This window comes from Pelodiscus sinensis, chromosome 19 (assembly GCF_049634645.1).
Source record: "Pelodiscus sinensis isolate JC-2024 chromosome 19, ASM4963464v1, whole genome shotgun sequence".
Taxonomy (NCBI): Eukaryota; Metazoa; Chordata; order Testudines; family Trionychidae; genus Pelodiscus; species Pelodiscus sinensis.
Genome location: NC_134729.1, coordinates 5,977,228 through 5,997,816, shown reverse-complemented (window position 1 = coordinate 5,997,816; position 20,589 = coordinate 5,977,228). Strand labels below are relative to the sequence as shown.

Below are 20,589 nucleotides of genomic sequence, written 5' to 3'. Positions count from 1 at the left end.
TCCGTGCTCTAATAATTAGAATATAACAGTAGGGATATATTACTGACTGCTTGACCAGGATGGAGATAGTGACTCTGAAATGCTCTACAAGTTACATACTATAGAGATAAAAACCTCAATAATAATAAGTGATTTCAGCCTTCTTTCATAGGTCATGTTCGCTAGACCTTTAATCATTCTTGTTGCTCTTCTCTGAACCCTCTCCAATTTCTTCACATCTTTCTGGAAATGCGCTGCCCAGAACTGGACACAACACTCCAACTGAGGCCTAACCAGTGCAGAGTAGAGTGGAAGAATGACTTCTCGTGTCTTGCTCACAACACACCTGTTAATGCATCCCAGAATCATGTTTGCTTTTTTTGCAGCAGCATCACACTGCTGACTCATATTCAGCCACTATAACCCCTGGATCCCTTTCTGCTGTACTCCTTCCTAGACAGCTGCTTCCTATTCTGTATGTGTGAAACTGATTGTTCCTTCCTAAGTGGAGCACTTTACATTTGCCTTGTTAAACTTCATCCTGTTTACCTTAGACCATTTCTCCAATTTGTCCAGATCATTTTGAATTATAACCCTATCCACCAGAGCAGTCGCAACCCCTCCCAGCTTGGTATCATCTGGAAACTTAAGCGTACCTTCTATGCCAATATCTAAATCGTTGATGAAGATATTGAACAGAGCCGGTCCCAAAACAGACCCCTGCAGAACCCCACTTTTTATTCCTTTCCAGCAGGATTGTGAACCATTAATAACTACTCTCTGAGTACAGTTATCCAGCCAGTTATGCACCCACCTTATAGTAGCCCCATCTAAGTTGTATTTTCCTAGTTTATTGATAAGAATATCATGAGAGACTGTATCAAATGCCTTACTAAAGTCTAGGTAGACCACATCCACTGCTTCTCCCTTATTCACAGGACTCGTTATCGTATCAAAGAAAGCTATCAGATTGGTTTGACACGATTTGTTCTTTACAAATCCATGCTGGCTGTTCCCTATCACCTTGCCACCTTCCAAGTGTTTACAGATGATTTCCTTAATTACTTGCTCCATTATCTTTCCTGGCACAGAAGTTAAACTAACTGGCTTGTAGTTTCCCGAGTTGTTCTTATTTCCCTTTTTATAAATGGGCACTAGATTTGCCCTTTTCCAGTCTTCTGGAATTTTTTCTGTCTCCCATGATTTTCCAAAGATCATAGCTAGAGGCTCAGAGACCTCGTCTATCAGCTTCTTGAGTATTCTAGGATGCATTTAATCAGAAATCAACTTTTCTAGATGATTTTTAACTTGTTCTTTTTTATTTTATCTTCTAAACCTACCCCCTTCCAACTAGCATTCACTGTGTTAGGCATTCCTTCAGTCTTCTCAGTGAAGACCGAAACAAAGAAGTCATTAAGCATTTCTGCCATTTCTAAGTTTCCTGTTACTGTTTCTCCCTCCTCACTGACCAGTGAGCCAACCCTGTCCTTGGTCTTCCTTTTGCTTCTAATGTATTTATTAAAAGTCTTCTTGTTTCCCTTTATTCCCGTAGCTAGTTTGAGCTCATTTTGTGCCTTTGCCTTTCTAATCTTGCCCCAGCATTCCTGTGTTGTTTGCCTATATTCATCCTTTGTAATTTGTCCTACTTTCCATTTTTTATATGACTCCTTTTTTATTTTTAGATCATTCAAAATCTCGTGGTTAAGCCAAGGCGGTCTTTTGCCATATTTTCTATCTTTCCTACGCAGCAGAATAGCTTGCTTTTGGACCCTTAACAATGTCCCTTTGAAAAACTGCCAACTCTCCTCAGTTGTTTTCCCCCTCAGTCTTGATTCCCATGGGACCTTACCTATCAGCTCTCTGAGCTTACCAAAATCCACCTTTCTGAAATCCACTGTCTCTATTTTGTTGTTCTCCCTTCTACCCTTCCTTAGAATTGTGAATGCTATGATTTCATGATCACTTTCACCCACGCTGCCTTCCACTTTCAAATTCTCAACCAGTTCCTCCCTATTTGTTAGGATCAAATCTAGAACAGCTTCCCCCCGATAGCTTTTTCAACCTTCTGAAGTAAAAAGTTGTCTCCAATGCAGTGCAAGAACTTATTGGATAGTCTGTGCCCTGCTGTGTTATTTTCCCAACATATATCTGGATAGTTGAAGTCTCCCATCACCACCAAATCTTGGGCTTTGGATGATATTGTTAGTTGTTTAAAAAAAGCCTTATCCACTTCTTCCACCTGGGTAGGTGGCCCATAGTAGACTCCTAGCATGACATCACCCTTGTTTTTAACCCCCTTTAGCCTAACCCAGAGAATCTCAACACTTCCGTCTCCTATGTCCAACTCCACCTCACTCCAAGCATGTTCATGTTTAATATATTAGGGTATGTCTACACTACCACCCTAGTTCGAACTAGGGTGGTTAATGTTGGCAACCAGAGTTGCAAATGAAGCCCAGGATTTGAATTTCCTGGGCTTCATTTGCATGTTGCCGGGCGCTACCATTTTTAAATGCCGGCTAGTTCGGACTCCGTGCCCGCGGCTACACGGCACGGACTAGGTAGTTCGGATTAGGCTTCCTATTCCGAACTACCTGTACACCTCGTTCCATGAGGAGTAACGGCCATTCTGATATCTCTTTGTTCAATAGACATCACAGAACTTTTTCATGAATAATGGAATGCCTGCTATTATTGATTCCAAAGAATTACTTGACAAATCAAGTTTCCTGACCTTGGTTAATTGTAAATGTCTGACCCTTTTTCTGCCTGTCTCTTGCACAGTCGTCAGTAGAGACAAAACCAAGCCACAACATCCAAGTGTTGATTTTGAACACCCTAGATTGTGGGGGAATTCAGATTAGGGAGTTTGCTTTAAGACCATCTTTAGTTTTTAAAGGTTTCTATTCAATAATTTCCTAGTTTGTGCTCCTTCACTGAGGCAGTCTCTGGGAATTGTTCACCTTTAGCAAGTATGTATGATATTACTTACATCTGGAATATACTATTTCTTTACATTTTTGGTAGTATTTTACATGTGTTTAGTTTCCATGTACTTGTGTCTTATATACATTTTAATTGAAAAAAATGTAATCTGTCTTGGGTATTTTTGTAGCATACAACACAGTGACATGAGATGTGCTTTTTAGGTATCTTCTTTGTCAGAGAGTGAGGATTCTCAGGATTCATCAGATAGCATAGGCTCTTCACAGAAGGCCCGAGGTATCTTAGCACGGCGCCCATCTTACCGGTGAGTACCTTTGTGACATTTCCCAGGGTACAATCTGGACTACCAAACAGCTGTGCCTTCTTAGCTCTCTAACCTGGGACACCTCTTTCACAACTTTGCTGAGTTTTGCTCACACGTAGTCTCCTGCATGTAACTTGTTCCCAGCTACACAGTTTGAGTACTACTAGCTAGCCATTCATAAATTATTTATCAGGAGGCACCCAAAGATCTCCAGTTCACAGCCTTACTCCTCAGAAATGTGTCTTGCCCTGCTTAACATTCTCCTGGACAGGGTAAGCTCTTAGTACATCTGTCATTCCAACATTGGATAATGATTATGCAGGAGTGCTGTTTTCCTAAGTAGACATTCAAACACACTGGTTTAGATTAAACAAGTTTATTAACTGGAGAAAGATGTTACGGGATTACAGGTGGTAACTCATAAAAGTCAGAACTGATTAGAAAAGAACTAAAAAGATTAACCTGCAAGCTAAACGAACTTAAAAGCAAGTGGTCTCTCTCACCATAAGCTACAATGATTCACAGGCTGTATTTCTTTTCAGCTAGGGACCTCTCTCCCAGTTCAGTGTTTTTCAGGTATTCATTGATGTTGTGAACAGAGAGATGGGAGGAAGAAAGAGGTGATGTGCAGGGCACTATCTCTTATTTTTAAACCCTTCCCATGTCATGAGAATTACCTCCAGTGTTCCCAGTAAGCTGAGTGCTTTGGTGGCCACCCAGAAGCGATTCAAATGCCACCTAACAGATTAGCAGAACACCCACAGCTAGCAGCATATATTTCTGCTGATGGTGCACATCCACACATGCCTCAGTGCACATAAGATTTATTTTGCACGTGGATGGAAAAAATTAGAGGGAACATTGATTACCTCCCTACTGGAGTTAGACAAATAGTCCTCTGCCTATGTGAGGTTTGAACCGTCTCTGGGCTGAAATGTAAATGTCTTCTTTATAACTTCTCCCCTGCTGGTAGGGCCCAGTTAAGCCATTAATGTCCCTTTTAGCACCAGGCTTCTATGCTAATGTGTCTTTGTTTCTGATAAATTGGTTTGTGTGTATTTCCTAGAACTACAACATATTTCAGTAACGATCATTTAGCAAATTTTGCAAATTTTACGTACAGTGATGTTACACGTTTCAACAGGATAATATTCCGTAGACTGAGTTTTCAAAAGTTGCCTCACAAGGCATTCTTTGTTCAGAATGTATCATAACCATATAAAAGTGAACATCAGTACATCACAACGTTATTCCACCTCCTGCACATCCCACCTCCTGGCTTGTCCCTGTGGGCCAACGGGGGCTTTCTCCCTCCAACCTCCCTTGGCCCAGGGGACAGGCGGTGGGGCTCTCTCCTTCCCCTCTCCCATAGCCCGGGATGGAGGTCATCGGGGGCTTTCTCCCTTCCTTCTCCCAAGGTGGGGAGAGCTTACGGGAGCTTTCTCCCTCCCTCTTGGTCCTTCCTGGGGTGGGGAAGGAAAATCAGTGCAGGCTGTCTCACAGGCACGGGGGCCACCACTTACACAGTCTGGTGGCAGGCAAGATAGCAAGCTCCAGCCCTGCTGGTCAGTCTCTTAGTGGTACGGCTGTCCCCAGTGTTCACTACAGTATAGTTCCCCCCTGCGCTCACTATCCCCAGTGGCCACTGTGAGTATCGCATCCCTCTGAACAGCCCCTCCCTTTTCATGTTATGGAAAACAGTCCCATTTCCAGCACTTCTGGTTTTCCTGGTACAACCAAACCCTGACCTTGCTTTAAGCTGCATAGCAAATTTGGCGGTCCTAGTGCTTACCATTTAGGAGGAGTTCTTAAACAAACCAGTTCACAGACGGACAGACAGATAGATGCACATTTCTAAAATGGATAGGTCTCTTTATACAGACATTATATCTGCTTTTGGTGATACACAAATTCCAGTTATCTGAATTCCAGTTATCTAAAAAGTCTAGTTGTCCAGTTCTACAAGGTAGCCCTATTTTTATTAATAGCACTTAGTTGTATCTGAGTGTTTGGTTATTTCCAAGGTTCTTATGTTCCCTACATCATCTGGCTGAATGGGAGTATTCTGTACTTTTCAAAGTGATAAGCCATGAAATAAATGTATAATGCATCTTAAAGCTTTGTAGTTTTAAAATGGATATTCTGAAAATTTACAAATTAAAGCTTCCAAAGTTATGCCAAAGAATGGTAGTTTTCCTACCCTACCCTAGTGCTTCTCATTTTTTAGTTTTCTACTCCCATTCTCTCTGCTGTTTTCTTCTTCTTAATTTAAATACCAAAATAAACTACTTTTATGTTAAACTGTTTTTTCAGTTCCACATACAAAAAATTCAGAGTGAAAAAAGAATGGTCAACAATTCTCACTCAAAGAATGCTTTATGGGAAAACACTAGTGCACACTGTTTAGATGGAAGTGATACGTAGCAGATAATTTTGAGATTGGAAGTCAAGAATTGTGCTTTCCTGTTGGACAACTGCTAACTCATTATGTGACTTTGGACAAGGTGTATAAACTCTCTGTGCCTCCATTTCTTCTTTTGTTAAACAGGATTCTTTTATTCTCATCTGATACTGTGAGCTATAAAGTGCACTAGGCATTTGAAGAGATGTACAAGAGTTAAGTATTTTTATTAATGAGTTTTGGGATCCTTGGATGAAATGCATTATGTAAGTGAAAAGTATAATTTTGTATCACAATGCAAAAAAAAAATCTTTACTAATTTTAAAAATCCTATAGTATCCTTGTTTCTACTTTATTCTAACAACAAAAATTGGCAAATTGTTTTAGATTAACGTTAGAGAGTGACGTAAATCCACAGTTATTGTAAGAATCAGAGCGTGAGGTTTTAAACTAGGAAAAACTGTAACAGGCAAGTTATAAACCCTGGAAAATGTTTATGGTGGAAACTCTGATGTGCCCATTACTGAAGTGATGCAGCTGTGCTGCTAGAACCAATACAGAAAATCTGACCTATGCATTTTTTCTCAAGACTGACTGGAAAGAAAAAAACCACTGGAACCTCTTTAAAACATCTCGGTGTGTGTTTCCAGCACACTGTTTTAATACAGGCATTTACAGTGATTTGTATGAAAACTATCAGTACAGAGAGCTTATTTTGCAAAAAAAAAAAAAAGTATTTTAGAGGACAGTGATTGAAAAATCTTGAATTTGCACTTGCATATACAACTGATTTTAACATTGGTAGCTGCACCGAATCACTCTTTAACTGTAAGTAAAGTGGTTCAAACTTTTGAACAAGGAATAAGAAATAAGAAACTACGGAAATATGATTATCTAAAGTTTAGATCAAGGAATTCTCATATACAACTTTTATTTCAAACTTTACCTGCTTATTTACACTTCTGTATTACGAAAGCTTGATATTACAGGTTAAACCTCTCTAGTCCAACACCCTTGAGACCAGATCAATGCCAAACCAGAGAATTTGCCAGACCACAAGAGGTCAATATTGTCTAGCACAGCGGTTCTCAAACTTTTTGGGCTCCGGAGCCCTTTACATGCGTAAAAATTTATGCAGCGCCCCAGCGGTCCACTGATTGTATGTGTTGTACCTATCGATGTTTCCAGTTTGTGAACCTCGTGGAGCCCCGGAGATGTTTCGCGGAGGGGCTCCGCGGAGCACAGTTTGAGAAACACTGGTCTAGCAGCATTACCAACACTTCCACTGCTTATTGGGCTTTTAAGACATTTAGGGGTAAAATAGAGTTAAATAACCACACAGAACACTGAGAACCAGTACTGGTGGCTGTACGCAAATGTTATGGGACTGCTGGAAACTTGACAACACATTTTGATATTTATTTAAATACAGGTTGAACCTGTCTAGTTCAGCACATTCAGGATTTCATTGGTGCCACGCCAGAGAAGTTGCAGAACCACAGAAGTTAATATTGTAGCAAATGGGTCTCTGTTTCGCCGAGGTGAATAAATGGAGAAATGCCTGCAATGCTGCTTAATAATCATATATGACTATACCGATATACCCTAGATAAGCTTATGCCTAACCAAGGCTTACCAGTTCTCTTCATAAGAAGTGTTAATGTTGTGACACAGTTTTACTGTATTGGTACAAGGAAATAAGTAGATAAAGTATAAAAAAACATGCTTACACTTAGCAACATTACCAACACTTCCACTACTTGCTAGTCTCTTAGAAGACCTATTTAGGGGTAAATTTGAACTAAAAAACAGCATAGAACACTGAGAACCAGGACTGGCATCTCTAAACAAACTTTGCGGGACTTCAGGAAACTTGGCCCCTTAATAAGCGGACATCCAAACTAAAATCATGCAGGATCACGGATGTTGTGTTTGGTTAAATATAGTCATCAAAATGTCTAGAAATCTCTTAATTAAGGATATAATTTGTTTAAAGTTAAACAAGCAGAAAAGTAGCTATTAACCTTTGATGATTCAATCAGGAAGCAGAGATACGTACATGCTTTCTGATTGGCTCTTCCAGGGTAAACAATAATAGTTTTGGCGGAACACAGCTACAGCCAGTAAAGATGTACATATATGGGTAACACTTTACATTAAGGTTCCATTTATAAAGGGTTAACAAATGATTGATATTATAAGCTTGTTATAGACACGAGTGTTGTTGCTTATAACTGTCTAGAACACCTGTTGATCTGTCAGACTCTGTAGCAATCTATAACAATTGATTAGCCATTAAAAAATCTTATCTTATTAATCCTTTATAAAATATTTATAAATGGAACCTAATGTGATGTTTATAAATAGAATCTAATGAGACCCCTGTTTGTATATGCTGTCCAAATGATTAACATTCCTAAAAATGTTAGTCATATTTAACTCTGTGCAGGTCATGTTGTATACAAATATAAGCAAATTACTTCTGAGGAGGTACAGTATAAAATTACTGACTTGTCACATGCCTTTTTTTAACCAAGCACAAGCTATCATTTGTCTTTTGTATGTAGCAATATGGATAATGCTATTAAAAATTGTCAGCTATGTATATTAGCACCATGTCGGTTTCAGGTTGATTAGAATTATATTGGATTTAGATGCTCTATCTCTGTTACAGTTGTAGTTCGATTAATTTAAAAATTGTTGCTGGAGGAGAAATATTTGCCAGCAAAACTTACCTGCAATATTTTAAAAATTTGTACTCAAAGGAATACATTTTAGCCATCTTTTGCTTTCACAAGTCCTAATGAAGAAATTTTTTTTCCATAGAAAAATCTTGAAAGATCTTTCTTCTGAAGACACACGAGATAGAAAAGGAGATGATGAAAGTCCTGGCGTCTCTACTGTCACCTCTATGTCTGTTCCCACACCTATTTATCAGACCAGCACTGGACAGTACAGTATGTTCTATTAAATATACACCCAACCAGACATACATTTTGGGGAAAGTTTATATGGTATCTCCTATATCTGACATTAAGATGAGCTGAGGAAGGACTGGCAATACAAATTATAGTTAGTCCAATTATTATTATATATGCCCACGTTGAGATCAAGGCTCCACTGTGGTAGGTGTTGTACAGCCACAAAATAGAACCTTTCGAATACAACTTACTAAACTTTTTAGTAATTGTCATGATTGTTTACTTTAGTGCTTTTCTGATATAATCTGAAACTTGCCTCCCTTTCAATTTGGTTTTCCTCCATGGTGCTTAGGTGTTTTCCTTATGCCCCCATCCTTGCAAATGACACAGGTTTGGAAAGGACTCTTTTAATCTGTGCTCTTCTGACTGAGAACTCAAAGTGGGTTGCTGCTCCAGACACCCTTTACTTCTTGAAGGTATTCTTCTGTCATGATTTCCCAAAACAACAGACCAAGACTACAGTTGACCTAATTAAAATAAGATTAAGCATAGCAAAAGAAAATACAGTGAAAGCTTTGTCATCTGGCACTCTGCGGGAACTGTGGTTGCTGGTTAACTGAATGTGCCGGATAAAAAAGCAGCTCTTGCCAACCCCAGGAGCAGAGCTGGCAGCCCATCCAGCACTCTGTTATTTTCAAACTTTGTAAATTGGCTGGGGGCATTTCTGGTTAATAGAGTCCCAGATAACAAAGCTTTTATTGTAATATTTAAACAAAGAAACAATATACATAATAAAGCTCCCATGAAATTACAGAAAGATTAAGTAGGCTTACTATAGTGTTAGGGTATGGCTACACTAGCCACCCTAGTTCGAACTAGGGTTGCTAATGTAGTCATTCAAACTTGCAAATGAAGCCCGGGATTTAAATATCCCGGGCTTCATTTGCATGTTCCCGGGCACCGCCATTTTTAAATGCCCGGTAGCTCAAAATACCTGCCCGCGGCTACATGCCGCACAAGCTAGGTAGTTTGAATTAACACTCTTAATTGGAACTACCGTTACTCCACCGGTGTCAGATTGCATTCAGGGACATACTCTCCCCTCTCTGTATCCCAGGAGCTCCCCTTCTTGAAAGCCTTTGTCATTTTTACCCTGTGATTCCTTTAATCTCAAAGATGAACGTTTATAGTATCAGGATGGGAAGTTCCATCAGCATTTCAACAAAATATTATTTGATGAGCTGGGGGAAATAAATTAGTTCTCCATACAATGATTGTTGACCTCTCTTCCTGCTGTCCCCCTTCTAGTTCTGGAAGGACCCTCTAACTCAGGAGTTTTCAAATTCTGGGTCGTGGCTTCTAAGGACAAGCCACTAGCTGGCCACGAGACACTTTGTTTACCTGCACCTCCTCAGGTACAGGTGATTGCAGCTCCTGTTGGCTAATGGGAGCTGCAGAAAGCAGTGTCTCGGTCCGCACCACTTCCCACAGCTTCCATTGGCTGAGAACAATGATCCATGGCCAATGGGAGCTGCAGTCGCCCGTAACTGCGAAGGTGCAGGTAAACAAAGCATCTCACTGCCAGCCAGCAGCTTGCCCTTTACAAGTTGCAGTCCAGCGTTTGGAAACCCCTGCTCTAACTTACATGCTCTAAATCGAACATTTCAAAGGCCATGTTGATTTTGTCTGTCTTTTGGCCAGCCTAAGAAGTCAAAATGATTGAATCTGCTTTGCATGGTAACTCATCCTGGCTAGATATGTTGAGAAAAAGACACTTTCTCTTCCCATTAAAAATAACAGGAGTTGCTGCTGATGTGTTTTTGAAATGAAACACAGGCAAATATGAACTTTTTCTGTATTTATATTTAATCACAAAAAATGTCCACATATAGTTGCAACATATGTTTTTTACCACCAACCTCTCCCCTAACCACAGTGTCACTCAACTCTGATGTCACAATGTCACCATTTGATAGTGTCACAATCCAGTCAGTCAACAGTGATATGTTCCAGCAGTAACAGAGGTAGGGAGGAGTGAAGGCAGCACCATGTCTACCACATAGTGTATTTTTCATGGGTGCAAGCCACTCTTTGTAAATGTATAAATATATACGCAAATAAGCCTTAGCCTTTGGGCTTATAGTGCCAGTGCAGCTGATAGCTGGCATGGCTAGTTTACTCTGTGTGTCCTGTATTGCAGTGAAACCAGAAGTGTCAAATTTGTTTCAAAATTTAAGATGTGCCACAAGAGAGGTTTTATAAAACCTGAGGCTACTAGACATTTCTCTGACATTAACGGATGAAATATAAAGCCATTTTTAAACATTCCCTGTATGTTTGCAACCCAAACGCTGCAGCTTTGTATTTTTTCATAGGTGACCAGAAGCTGATGAGTCTCTTTTCAATCTTTAAGCTACGTGAAGTACAAACCAGCACAAACCCTAGAAAATAAATTAGGGTGGTCTGAATTTATTCAGTTTAATAGCCTACCCGATGTTAGTATCATATGTAAGGACATTGTGTAGTAAATACAAAGTTTTAACGCAGCAGTGGCTGTGACTGGCCCCATGATTATTAAGTCAGTCTTTGAAGGTGGAAGAAAACTGGCCTTCAGATCTTGGGACTAATTTTTAAAATACCAACTTAAGACAGGAGATTGCATGTTGGAAGTGGGTGTACTTAGTACAGGCTATCCCGTAACTCCAGAAGGAAAACATTCTCTGTATATCTACCTTATTTTTTCTTTCTTTTTCACTGAAGTTGCTATTGCCCCAAATGGAGCACTGCAGCTGGCCAGTTCAGGTACAGATGGTGTGCAGGGTCTGCAGACATTAACAATGACAAATGCTGGTGGCACCCAGCCTGGAACAACAATACTGCAGTATGCGCAGACATCTGATGGTCAACAGATACTTGTGCCCAGCAACCAGGTGGTAGTGCAGAGTGAGTATGCATTACAAAACCCTTTACAAATACTGTCTCCTCCCCCCCCCCCCCGAACCTGTAGCTTTCTAAGATTTTTTTTCTTTTTAATTTAACTTATTCTACTCTCTTAACAGCTGCATCAGGAGATATGCAGACATATCAGATCCGCACCACACCAACAACCACTTCCCTCCCACAGACTGTAGTGATGACATCTCCCGTCACCCTTACGTCTCAGACAACTAAGACAGATGATCCACAGCTGAAGCGAGAAATAAGGCTCATGAAGAACAGGTATGTAAGCTCCCATGTTCTGCTATATAACCAACTTCATAGTTGCAATCAGATTCTTAAACAGCATGCTAAAATATAACTTCAGATACCAAATACATTAAAGATACACAGTCACCTTTAAAATCACCATTCTGCCTGAAAATTACTTTTACCTGACATAGCTGAGTAACATTTAAGACTACTATACCATGAAGGAGACTTTTCACTTTATTTTGTATAATTAATAATGCAGTGTTGTTATAGCCCATGTCAGTTCCAGGATCTTAGAGAAATTAAATACTTACTGTAAATACGAGTTAGTTCCCAGACCTCAACAAGAGCTCTGTGGAGCTTGCAAGCTTGTCTCTCTCTCAGCAACAGAAGAGGGTCCAATAAAAGGCTCACCCATCTTGTCTCTCAGTTTTTCTTAGTTTCATGTTGACAGTATTCCTTGACATTTAGCGAAAACTAGAATTATGTATTCAATAGGGATGTTAGATAGTGTGTAATTGAAAAGTCATGTAACCATATGAAATTTTAGCGGTTACACAACTATTCAATAGTTCGGGAAGGTGGGGCTGACAGCCAGTGCACTCCTGGCCCCACTTCCTGGGAGCCCCGTCACCCTGCGCTGCTGCCTCTTAAAAACCACCTTCCCACACAGACCAGCTTCCACCTGCAACCTTGTGCTGCTGCCTCTGATACAGAGGCAGCAGCACGGGGTGCCAGTGGCCCATGTCCACAGTGGGTGCAAGCTTCCTAAGCAGAGAGCCTGCTCCACGATAGCAGCCCTTGTCTGAGGGGATCCGAGCTGGACAGAGGGTGGGTCTGCTGCATACAGAGACTGCTTTGTGGGACCCTTCCCTGTTCTCCCCCACCTGTGCTGCTGCCTCTTATAGAGGCAGCAGCGGAGTGGGGGAGGTGGCCCCAACAGAGCTGGTGTTATGGGGAACCAGCTCTGTAGGAGGCAGCAAAGAGGGTGGGCAGGCAGGCCTGCGGAGCCGGTACATATGGGAAGCCTGTTTGAAAGCTGGGTCCCCATCTGTATTATCCACTCCTGCCTACCCCCTCACACTCTGCACTGCTGCCTCTCAATCAGAGACACAGCAGCGTGGGGTTGGGAGGAGGTGGATAAGAATGGTTACTTACCTGTAACTGTTGTTCTTCGAGATGTGTTGCACATGTCCATTCAAATCAGGCGCGTGCACCGCATCTTCCAGAGCATTTTCCCTAGCGGTACCCATAGTGCCAGCAGGGCGCCCCCTGGAGTGGCGCTGTTATGGCGGAGCATAGGTACCCCTGCCAGCGCTCCCCCTCCTCAGTTCCTTCTTGCCGGATGCTCCGATGAAGGGGAGGTGGGGGGGGGATTCGAATGGACATGAGCAACACATCTCGAAGAACAACAGTTACAGGTAAGTAACCGTTCTTTTCTTCTTCGAGTGGTTGCTAATGTCCATTCGAATCAGGTGACTTCCAAGCCAACCCCATTTACGGAGGAGGGGTCGGAGCACCAAGAAAGAGAAGTCCACGAAGGTTGAACAACCCAGAACATTTTTATTCCAGTAACATAACACAGAGAACTGTTGACTAAAGTGCAGTTTGGTACAGAGAAAAAATAAACATATTTACAACACAGAGCTGAGGACTGCAGAGCCCAACCCTACGTCCTCCCTGGCCTGCTATGTCAGTGCATAGTGCGCTGTAAAGATACGCAGTGACGACCACGTGGCTGCCCTGCAGATTTCCGTAATGGGAACCTGCGCCCCAAAAGCTACAAAGGACGCCTGCGCCCTGGTGGAATGTGCTGTAACCCGGGGCGGGACCTTCCCGTCCAGGACATAAGACTCCCTGATACACCCCACGACCCAATTGGACAACCTCTGGATCTAGATAGGGAGCCCTTTCATTCTGTCCGCGAAAGCCACGAACAGTTGCATGGACTTGCGAAAGAGTTTCGTTCTATCAACATAAAAGGCTAACGCCCGCTTAGCGTCTAGGGAGTGGAGTACTTGCTCCCTAGGAGAGGCATGGGGCTTTAGAAAGAAAACCAGGAGGTAAATTTCTTGGGACAGATGGAACAGTGACACCACCTTGGGGAGAAAGGCCGGGTGAGGGTGAAGACTCATGTTATTCTCTGAGAATACTAGGTAGGGTGGTTTACAGTTAGCGCCCTCAGCTCGGAGACTCTGCGAGCCAACATAATGGCTACAATGAATGCAACCTTCATAGAGAGGTGCTTCAAAGAGCACGTGGCCAGCGGCTCAAAGTGGGGGGGTGACACAAGTCTAGATAACACGAGGTTAAGGTCCCAAGTGGGGAGAGGGGGTCTAACCGAGGGGTATAACTTATCCAAACCCTTAAGGAACCTTTTGATGACAGGATCAGAGAGCCTTGCACATAAATGTCCGGAAGCTCAGGGGGGTCAGGAGATCCTGCAAGACCTTCCTGTCGAAGTTGTCCCGCCACTCCGTCCTGGTGCGCTTGGACAACACGGCAGCGTTTTTTTACCTCAACAGGCAACCTGTAATTTTTTAATAGCTGACTTTACAGTTTTAGGAATATAGACATAGCACCTCCTGCCTTGTCGGACACAGCAATCAAATCATGGTCTTAAAAAAGTGATTTTTATTAACAAAGCAAAGAAAATGTATTTGGTAAAACATTAGGTGGTGTTAGGTGTTACAGAACAACTGAAAAAAGAAAGATTAAAAACACAGAGAATGGCTTCCCTGTGAGTCAGATTAAAAGCTATAGTGTATGGGGGGAGGGGAGTCACATGGGCTCAGCACAGAGAAGTCCAACAAACCCAAAAATAAAGACAATAACCTGTGTCTGACTAAACATTCCCTGTTCTACTCACATATCTATTGTTTCAAGGTTTAGTCCTTTTCTAGGCATGGATGTCGCTGGATATTTCCAGCCTTGTTCCTGGCTCAATCCATTTCTTCCAGCTCCCCTCTGATCACACAAAGACTGCAGCAAGAAGATCACTGCTTCCTATTCAAAAACCCATACTCTGTTTTCATTGTCTCTCCTGACTTCCTGACAGCACTACCTTCTTCCCTAGCAACTCTGAAGACGCTTGAGGACCTACTGACCTTCTAGGCAATTTAGTTAATTGAATGATTGGGCTGTCCAGAAAAGTGTAGTACCCCTCCATGAAACCTCGGGAGGCCAATCACCTAACCCAACCAGCAGATAGATGGTAGATTGACGCTCAGAGTGAGTGTGCTGCTGGACCCATCTTTATACCCGTAGGGGCCTGTATCCTCTTTCTTATCTAAGATGCCAAATTGTGTTGGTCCGTCTTTGTGACACCAGTTCTTACAAGGGAGTTTCAACTTAATTTACACTTGCAAGAGAGATAACTAAATTAGGAGTACTGGACATTCTTTACTGGGCGGGAGATTCCTCCCCCCGTGGACGAGTGTGTGATCGTATCAATATGGGTTTCAGTCAAGGGCACTCCTCAGCAGCCTCTTGGTCAGCGATTAGCTCGATCACCCTCATATCTCTGCTTAACAGTTGTCCAGGGTCACTGTGTGCTAGCATATCCAGGCCTCCTGTCAAGGCTTCAAAGACTGTGCTGATTTTACTGCTCTGTGTGTGCCATGTATGCTCCAGGCAAGCAAGATGGATGTCACAGGTGGGGGTTCCTGTCTGGCTACAGTTATATAGATGGTGTCTCATTTTAAAATTCTTTATGCATATATATTGACTTTTTTTTCAATCGTCTTGCTCTAGAGTGAAACTTCTGTTGACATCTCCATGAATTACTTAGGGTAGTATATGTCATGTAATTCTTGAGAAACATGACACCCAGAACTTTCTGGAAACCAGTGATTTATTTTACCACGGCTTTGTTTCTCATGCTCAGAATGAAAAAGCCATGAACTTTAGAAAAACAAAGAGTTTAGGGGAGTTTGCTTTGTTTTGATTTTTTCTTTGATTAGTCAATACTTCATGTGTGTGGTAAACAGAAAAAATAATTTTCTGTAAATATTTTATTCATCCCAGGTGTGAAATGGTAGTTTCAGATGGAGCCAGTAGTCAAAGCAAAACGTGAGAGACTAAACACCTAATGATATACAGTAATTGACAAGTTCTGCCTTTTTATTTCAGGGAAGCTGCTCGAGAATGCCGTAGAAAGAAGAAAGAATATGTTAAATGTCTGGAAAATCGAGTTGCGGTGCTGGAAAATCAAAACAAAACTCTAATTGAAGAGCTAAAAACTTTGAAAGATCTTTACTGCCATAAAAATGTGTAAGAAAAGGAGACAACTTTTTGTGAACTGTTTAAATTTCTGTGGGGAATTTTTATAACGAATTTTTTTAAAAACTAAATGAAAGGTCAAAAATTGAACTTTTCTACTTAGATTTCACAATCTAAAGATTTTATTTGCAACATGTTAGTGACAAACTACAAAAAGTAAACAAGAAAACCTCAACAAAGCTCCTGCTGGCAGAACTGGAAACATCTTTAAAGTCAAGGTTACATCGGCAATAAAGGACATGCACATTTTATCAGACAAGTGATTTGAATTTCCGGAATTACAAATTATTTTGGTAATAGCAGTAATATTTGATTAGTTAAAATGTGGATGAGATGGAATCCTTGCCATTAGTTGAAAATTATTAGTAACATATATAACCAGTATAGGTTTTAATTTCTTTTTGTTTTATGATCCTTAGCTTTTCTTTTGGTTATTTGTATGTAAATATTTTTTATTTCAACCTGTAGAAGACAAAGAAAAGCTAATACTTTGCTAAAAGTATAAATTATGTTTACTTTTCTCATCTGGCAATCTGTTTAAAGGTGGGTTTTTTGTTTTGTTTTTGTTTTGTAAAATGTTTGCTGTGTTTATCAAAGTTGGAGAGGTTTTGCAGAAGGCAATGGGAAAATTACTTTTCAGGCTTAACACTGAAAAATGTCTAAGGCACATGAATAAGATGTTGACTTCTTGAGAGCATTCAACACATCCATTTACTTTAAAGCAACATTTTGGTAGAATGGGTACAGCTGAACAACAGTTGTCAGAGAATGCTTTTTAAATAGTTTTGTTCTTGGTCACTCGGTGTGATAAACTATAATTGAAAATAAATTGTGTGCTGATTATATATACAACTGAACATGCATTGCTTATTCTGTTTGAGATCATACTATGCTTAACTGAAAAGTTTACAGACCAAAAAAAAAAGGAACAGTAAATTAAAAAGTTAAAAATACATACCAAAGGGTTTAATAAGGTTCTAATATAGGGTTTATAAATTTTTTAAAAGTGCACCATCACCAGACTAATTTTGTAAGATAGGCAATATTTGGCATCTTTGTAAAAAATACTCTATTGAAAAGAGTTATATGGCTGGTATATTTTTGTAAGTAAACTATTACCTTTTCAAAATCTAAAATTGAGTTTATATGTGTATTTTAACAGTTTATACAGTTCCTTTTAGTAACAAATAGATATTTTGTTTATCAGATTAATGATTATATATTTTTATGGGTTAGCACAAAGTAAAATTAGATCCTCTTTGGAGCAGAAAATATTTGAATAACCTTTGTCTACTGTAAGCAACTGATCTTAAAAATAAATTATAAAGAATATTGTTAGGGAGAAAGAAACAGAGCAGGTTTTTCCATATTCAGTAAAAAATGCACATGTTTGAACATATTGCTAAAATACTATCAGGGATCCTAGTATGTATCATTTTGACTTGTTTTTTTCAAGTAAAAGTTAAAGAATGTTTGATATGATCAAGACTCGAGTATAAATAAAATATTGTGTAGACAATGTTTATTGCATGAACAATTAATATGCTGTTTTCTGTAGTTAGGATTGGATCCTGCTTCCATTATTTCAATGGGAATTGTGCCATGATCTATGTTACCATCAGTGATTTGTGCTAGCTCAGTCCTGAATTAAATTTTAAAATGTATTTGCTCTCCATGTATGTTGTTTATATAAGGTCTATCAACATTTATTTTATTAAATAGTCTACTACAGATACTGAGCTTCCTACCAAACATCAGACCCTGAATTCCACAATTGAGCTGGTTAGTGGGTTACATAAATATGTTATATTTTCAAAGTTTAATATAAGCATTTGACTATTATGGGACATTATTTGCAATATAGATGCTTTAAATAGAACTGAAATATAGATTAGAATTTCCACTCATGTCAAAAATCTTTATGAAATGTTTAGAATGCATTTGTTGCTCAGCACTAGAAGAGCTTCATGCTTGGTGCTCAATCCTGCTTGGTAAAAACAACAGCCTATGAGTTTTTAAGTGCTTCAAAACTTCCATTCGGGTCAGTGGGAGTTAAGGATAACAAGCACTTCAATAAGACTGAAGTCTTTGGTCAAACTCTGCCACTGAATATGTATGCATTACTCTTAATAACCACAAAGGGAGACAGACTTGGCAGAATCAGACCATCAGTATTGAAGCTTTAAGCAATGTCTTTCCTGTAAATGAAACTACCTTGAAAATCTTCAGTGTGGTATTTTGCTCCCAACTTTGTGCCATTGCTTTTCTTTTTTAATTTCTTCTTTTGTCATAAAGGATTTTTTTAAAAGGAAAGAACTGGCAGTTATCATTACGGTACAAAAAATGGTAGCTGATTCCTTTTCTGTTCTGCAGCTGAATGACATTTATTACTGCTAGAGAGAAAAACATCAATCAATTTTATCTTAGGTATCTTTATTGTGAAATTAAGGAGTAGTCATTTTGGTTTGTTCCTTCAGTGATTACTTTTCAAGAGAAAGTAATTTTGGAAAGGGATGTAACACTTAATATTGAGTTCGTTATCTCAAAACATAGCTACGTACTTCATATGAATTGTAAAGACTTGTTGAAACAAATAGGTGCTTGCAACCCTTAACCTCAGTAATAAAGACCCCAAAATACAGTTCTAATGTTTCTCATTTGTTGAATCACAATTTATTTAGTTAAAAGATTGCTGTTGAGTAACTTGGGTCCGAAATTTAATCAGTCAGAATCACAATGTAGAAAATTTCTTCTGTGGTCCAGCTTTTTTTTTTTTTTTTTTTTTTTTTTTTTTTTTTTCAACAAACCTCAACCCCACCAGCTAGAAAATACTATGTGCTCTGCTGTTAGTGATCCAGGAGAGGGAGCACAAGTTAACTTTAACAATCACTTTCTGTTGTAAATGCTCGACCTACTGTTTTTAAAAATCAATACCTACCAATATTTTAACTGAAAGAAATTGGAAAAAAGATATTACTATTGTTTTTTGTTTGCTTTTTGCATAATTCTTGTGACTGATTCTGCAATCTTGTGCAGTATCTTTGGGGACCACTATATTGAATTTATTAATGGTTTTGTCTCTCTGTGTCCTACTCCATGAGGGAGGGCTATCACAGCTCCTCTAGGGTACGTCTACACTGCATCCCTAGTTCCTACTAGGGATGCAAATGGAGACAATCGAAGTAGTTAATGAAGCGGGGATTTAAATATCCCACGCTCCATTAACATGATCTCGCCGGCGCGCTAGTTCGAATCACAGCTGATTCGAACCAGGAAATGCGCGCCGGGATGCGTTAGTTCGGACTAAAGCCCTTAGTCCGAACTAATGTTACTCCTCAAAAAATGAGGAGTAACATTAGTTCGGACTAAGGGCTTTAGTCCGAACTAACGCGTCCCGGCGCGCACTTCCTGGTTCGAATCAGCTGTGATTCGAACTAGCGCGCCGGCGAGATCATGTTAATGGAGCGTGGGATATTTAAATCCCCGCTTCATTAACTACTTCGATTGTCTCCATTTGCATCCCTAGTTCGAACTAGGGATGCAGTGTAGACGTACCCCCTGGGACTTAAAAGCAGTGGAGGGTAATTACCCTGGAGTGTGTAAACAACTCTGGAGAACCATTGCCCCATGGTATTTGGATATATCTGTTAAAACTGAGTTTTCCAGAGAGATAAAGAAAGGACTTTTATATATAAAAAAAAAAAAACTTAGCTTGAATTGACTCAGGGTCTTCCCCTTGATTTAGCAAACAGGACCCTGTCTCAGGGTATGTCTACACTACAGAGGTTTTTTTTTGAAAAAATGCTTTTTTTCCTAAAAAAAACTTCAATTACGTCCACACTGTAATCACGTTCTTTCGAAAGAAAATTGAAAGAACAGAGGAGTTCCCCTAATAGGGGAATAGAGGTGAGTGACAATCTGGGAAGCAGTGATCATGAGATAGTAGATTTCAGGATCCTGACCAAAGGAAGAAAAGAGAATAGTAAAATACACACCTTGAACTTCAGAAAAGCAGATTTTGACTCCCTCAGAGACCTGAAGGGCAGAATCCCCTGGGATTCTAACATGAAGAGGAAAGGAGTCCAGGACAACTGGCAGTATTTTAAAGAAGCCTTATTGAAGGCACAGAAAGAAATCATCCTGATGTGTAGCAAGAGAGGCAAACATGGTAGGAGACTGGATTGGCTTACAGGGGAAATCCTTGGTGAACTTAAGCACAAAAAGGAAGCTTAAAAAAATTGGAAACTTGAACAGATGACCAGGGAGGGGTTTAAATGCATAGCTCGAGAATGCTGGGGGGTTATCAGCAAGGCAAAAGCACAATTGGAATTACAACTGGCAAAGGACGTGAAGGATAACAAGAAAGGTTTCTACAGGCATGTTAACAAGAAGGTGATCAGAGAGGATGTGGGGCCCCTACTGGATGAAGGAGGTAACCTAGTGACATGATGTGGGGAGAGCTGAAGTACTCAATGCTTTCTTTGCCTCTATATTCATGGAGAAGGTCAGTTCCCGGACTAATGCACTACGTGACGCAAGATGGGATGAAGATGGACAGCCCTTGGTGG

The 20,589-nt window shown here is 40.2% G+C and overlaps 1 protein-coding gene across 5 annotated transcripts in view; it reads left to right on the top strand.

Annotated features, from left to right (window-relative positions):
• Positions 1–18,811, top strand: part of ATF1 (activating transcription factor 1) — a 52,961-nt gene extending 34,150 nt beyond the window's left edge. For 4 of the 5 annotated variants that reach the window (XM_075902047.1, XM_075902046.1, XM_014577576.3 and 1 more), the window contains 5 exons: positions 3,129–3,229; positions 8,457–8,587; positions 11,312–11,494; positions 11,611–11,770; positions 15,872–18,811. In XM_075902047.1, coding sequence (XP_075758162.1) covers positions 3,129–3,229; positions 8,457–8,587; positions 11,312–11,494; positions 11,611–11,770; positions 15,872–16,016 — 720 coding nt within the window. In that variant the 3' untranslated portion in view covers positions 16,017–18,811. Of the gene's footprint in view, positions 1–3,128; positions 3,230–5,896; positions 7,172–8,456; positions 8,588–11,311; positions 11,495–11,610; positions 11,771–15,871 lie in introns of those variants that run through there. The other variant, XM_075902048.1, reaches the window with a different exon arrangement.
• Positions 18,812–20,589: the final 1,778 nt, after the last annotated feature.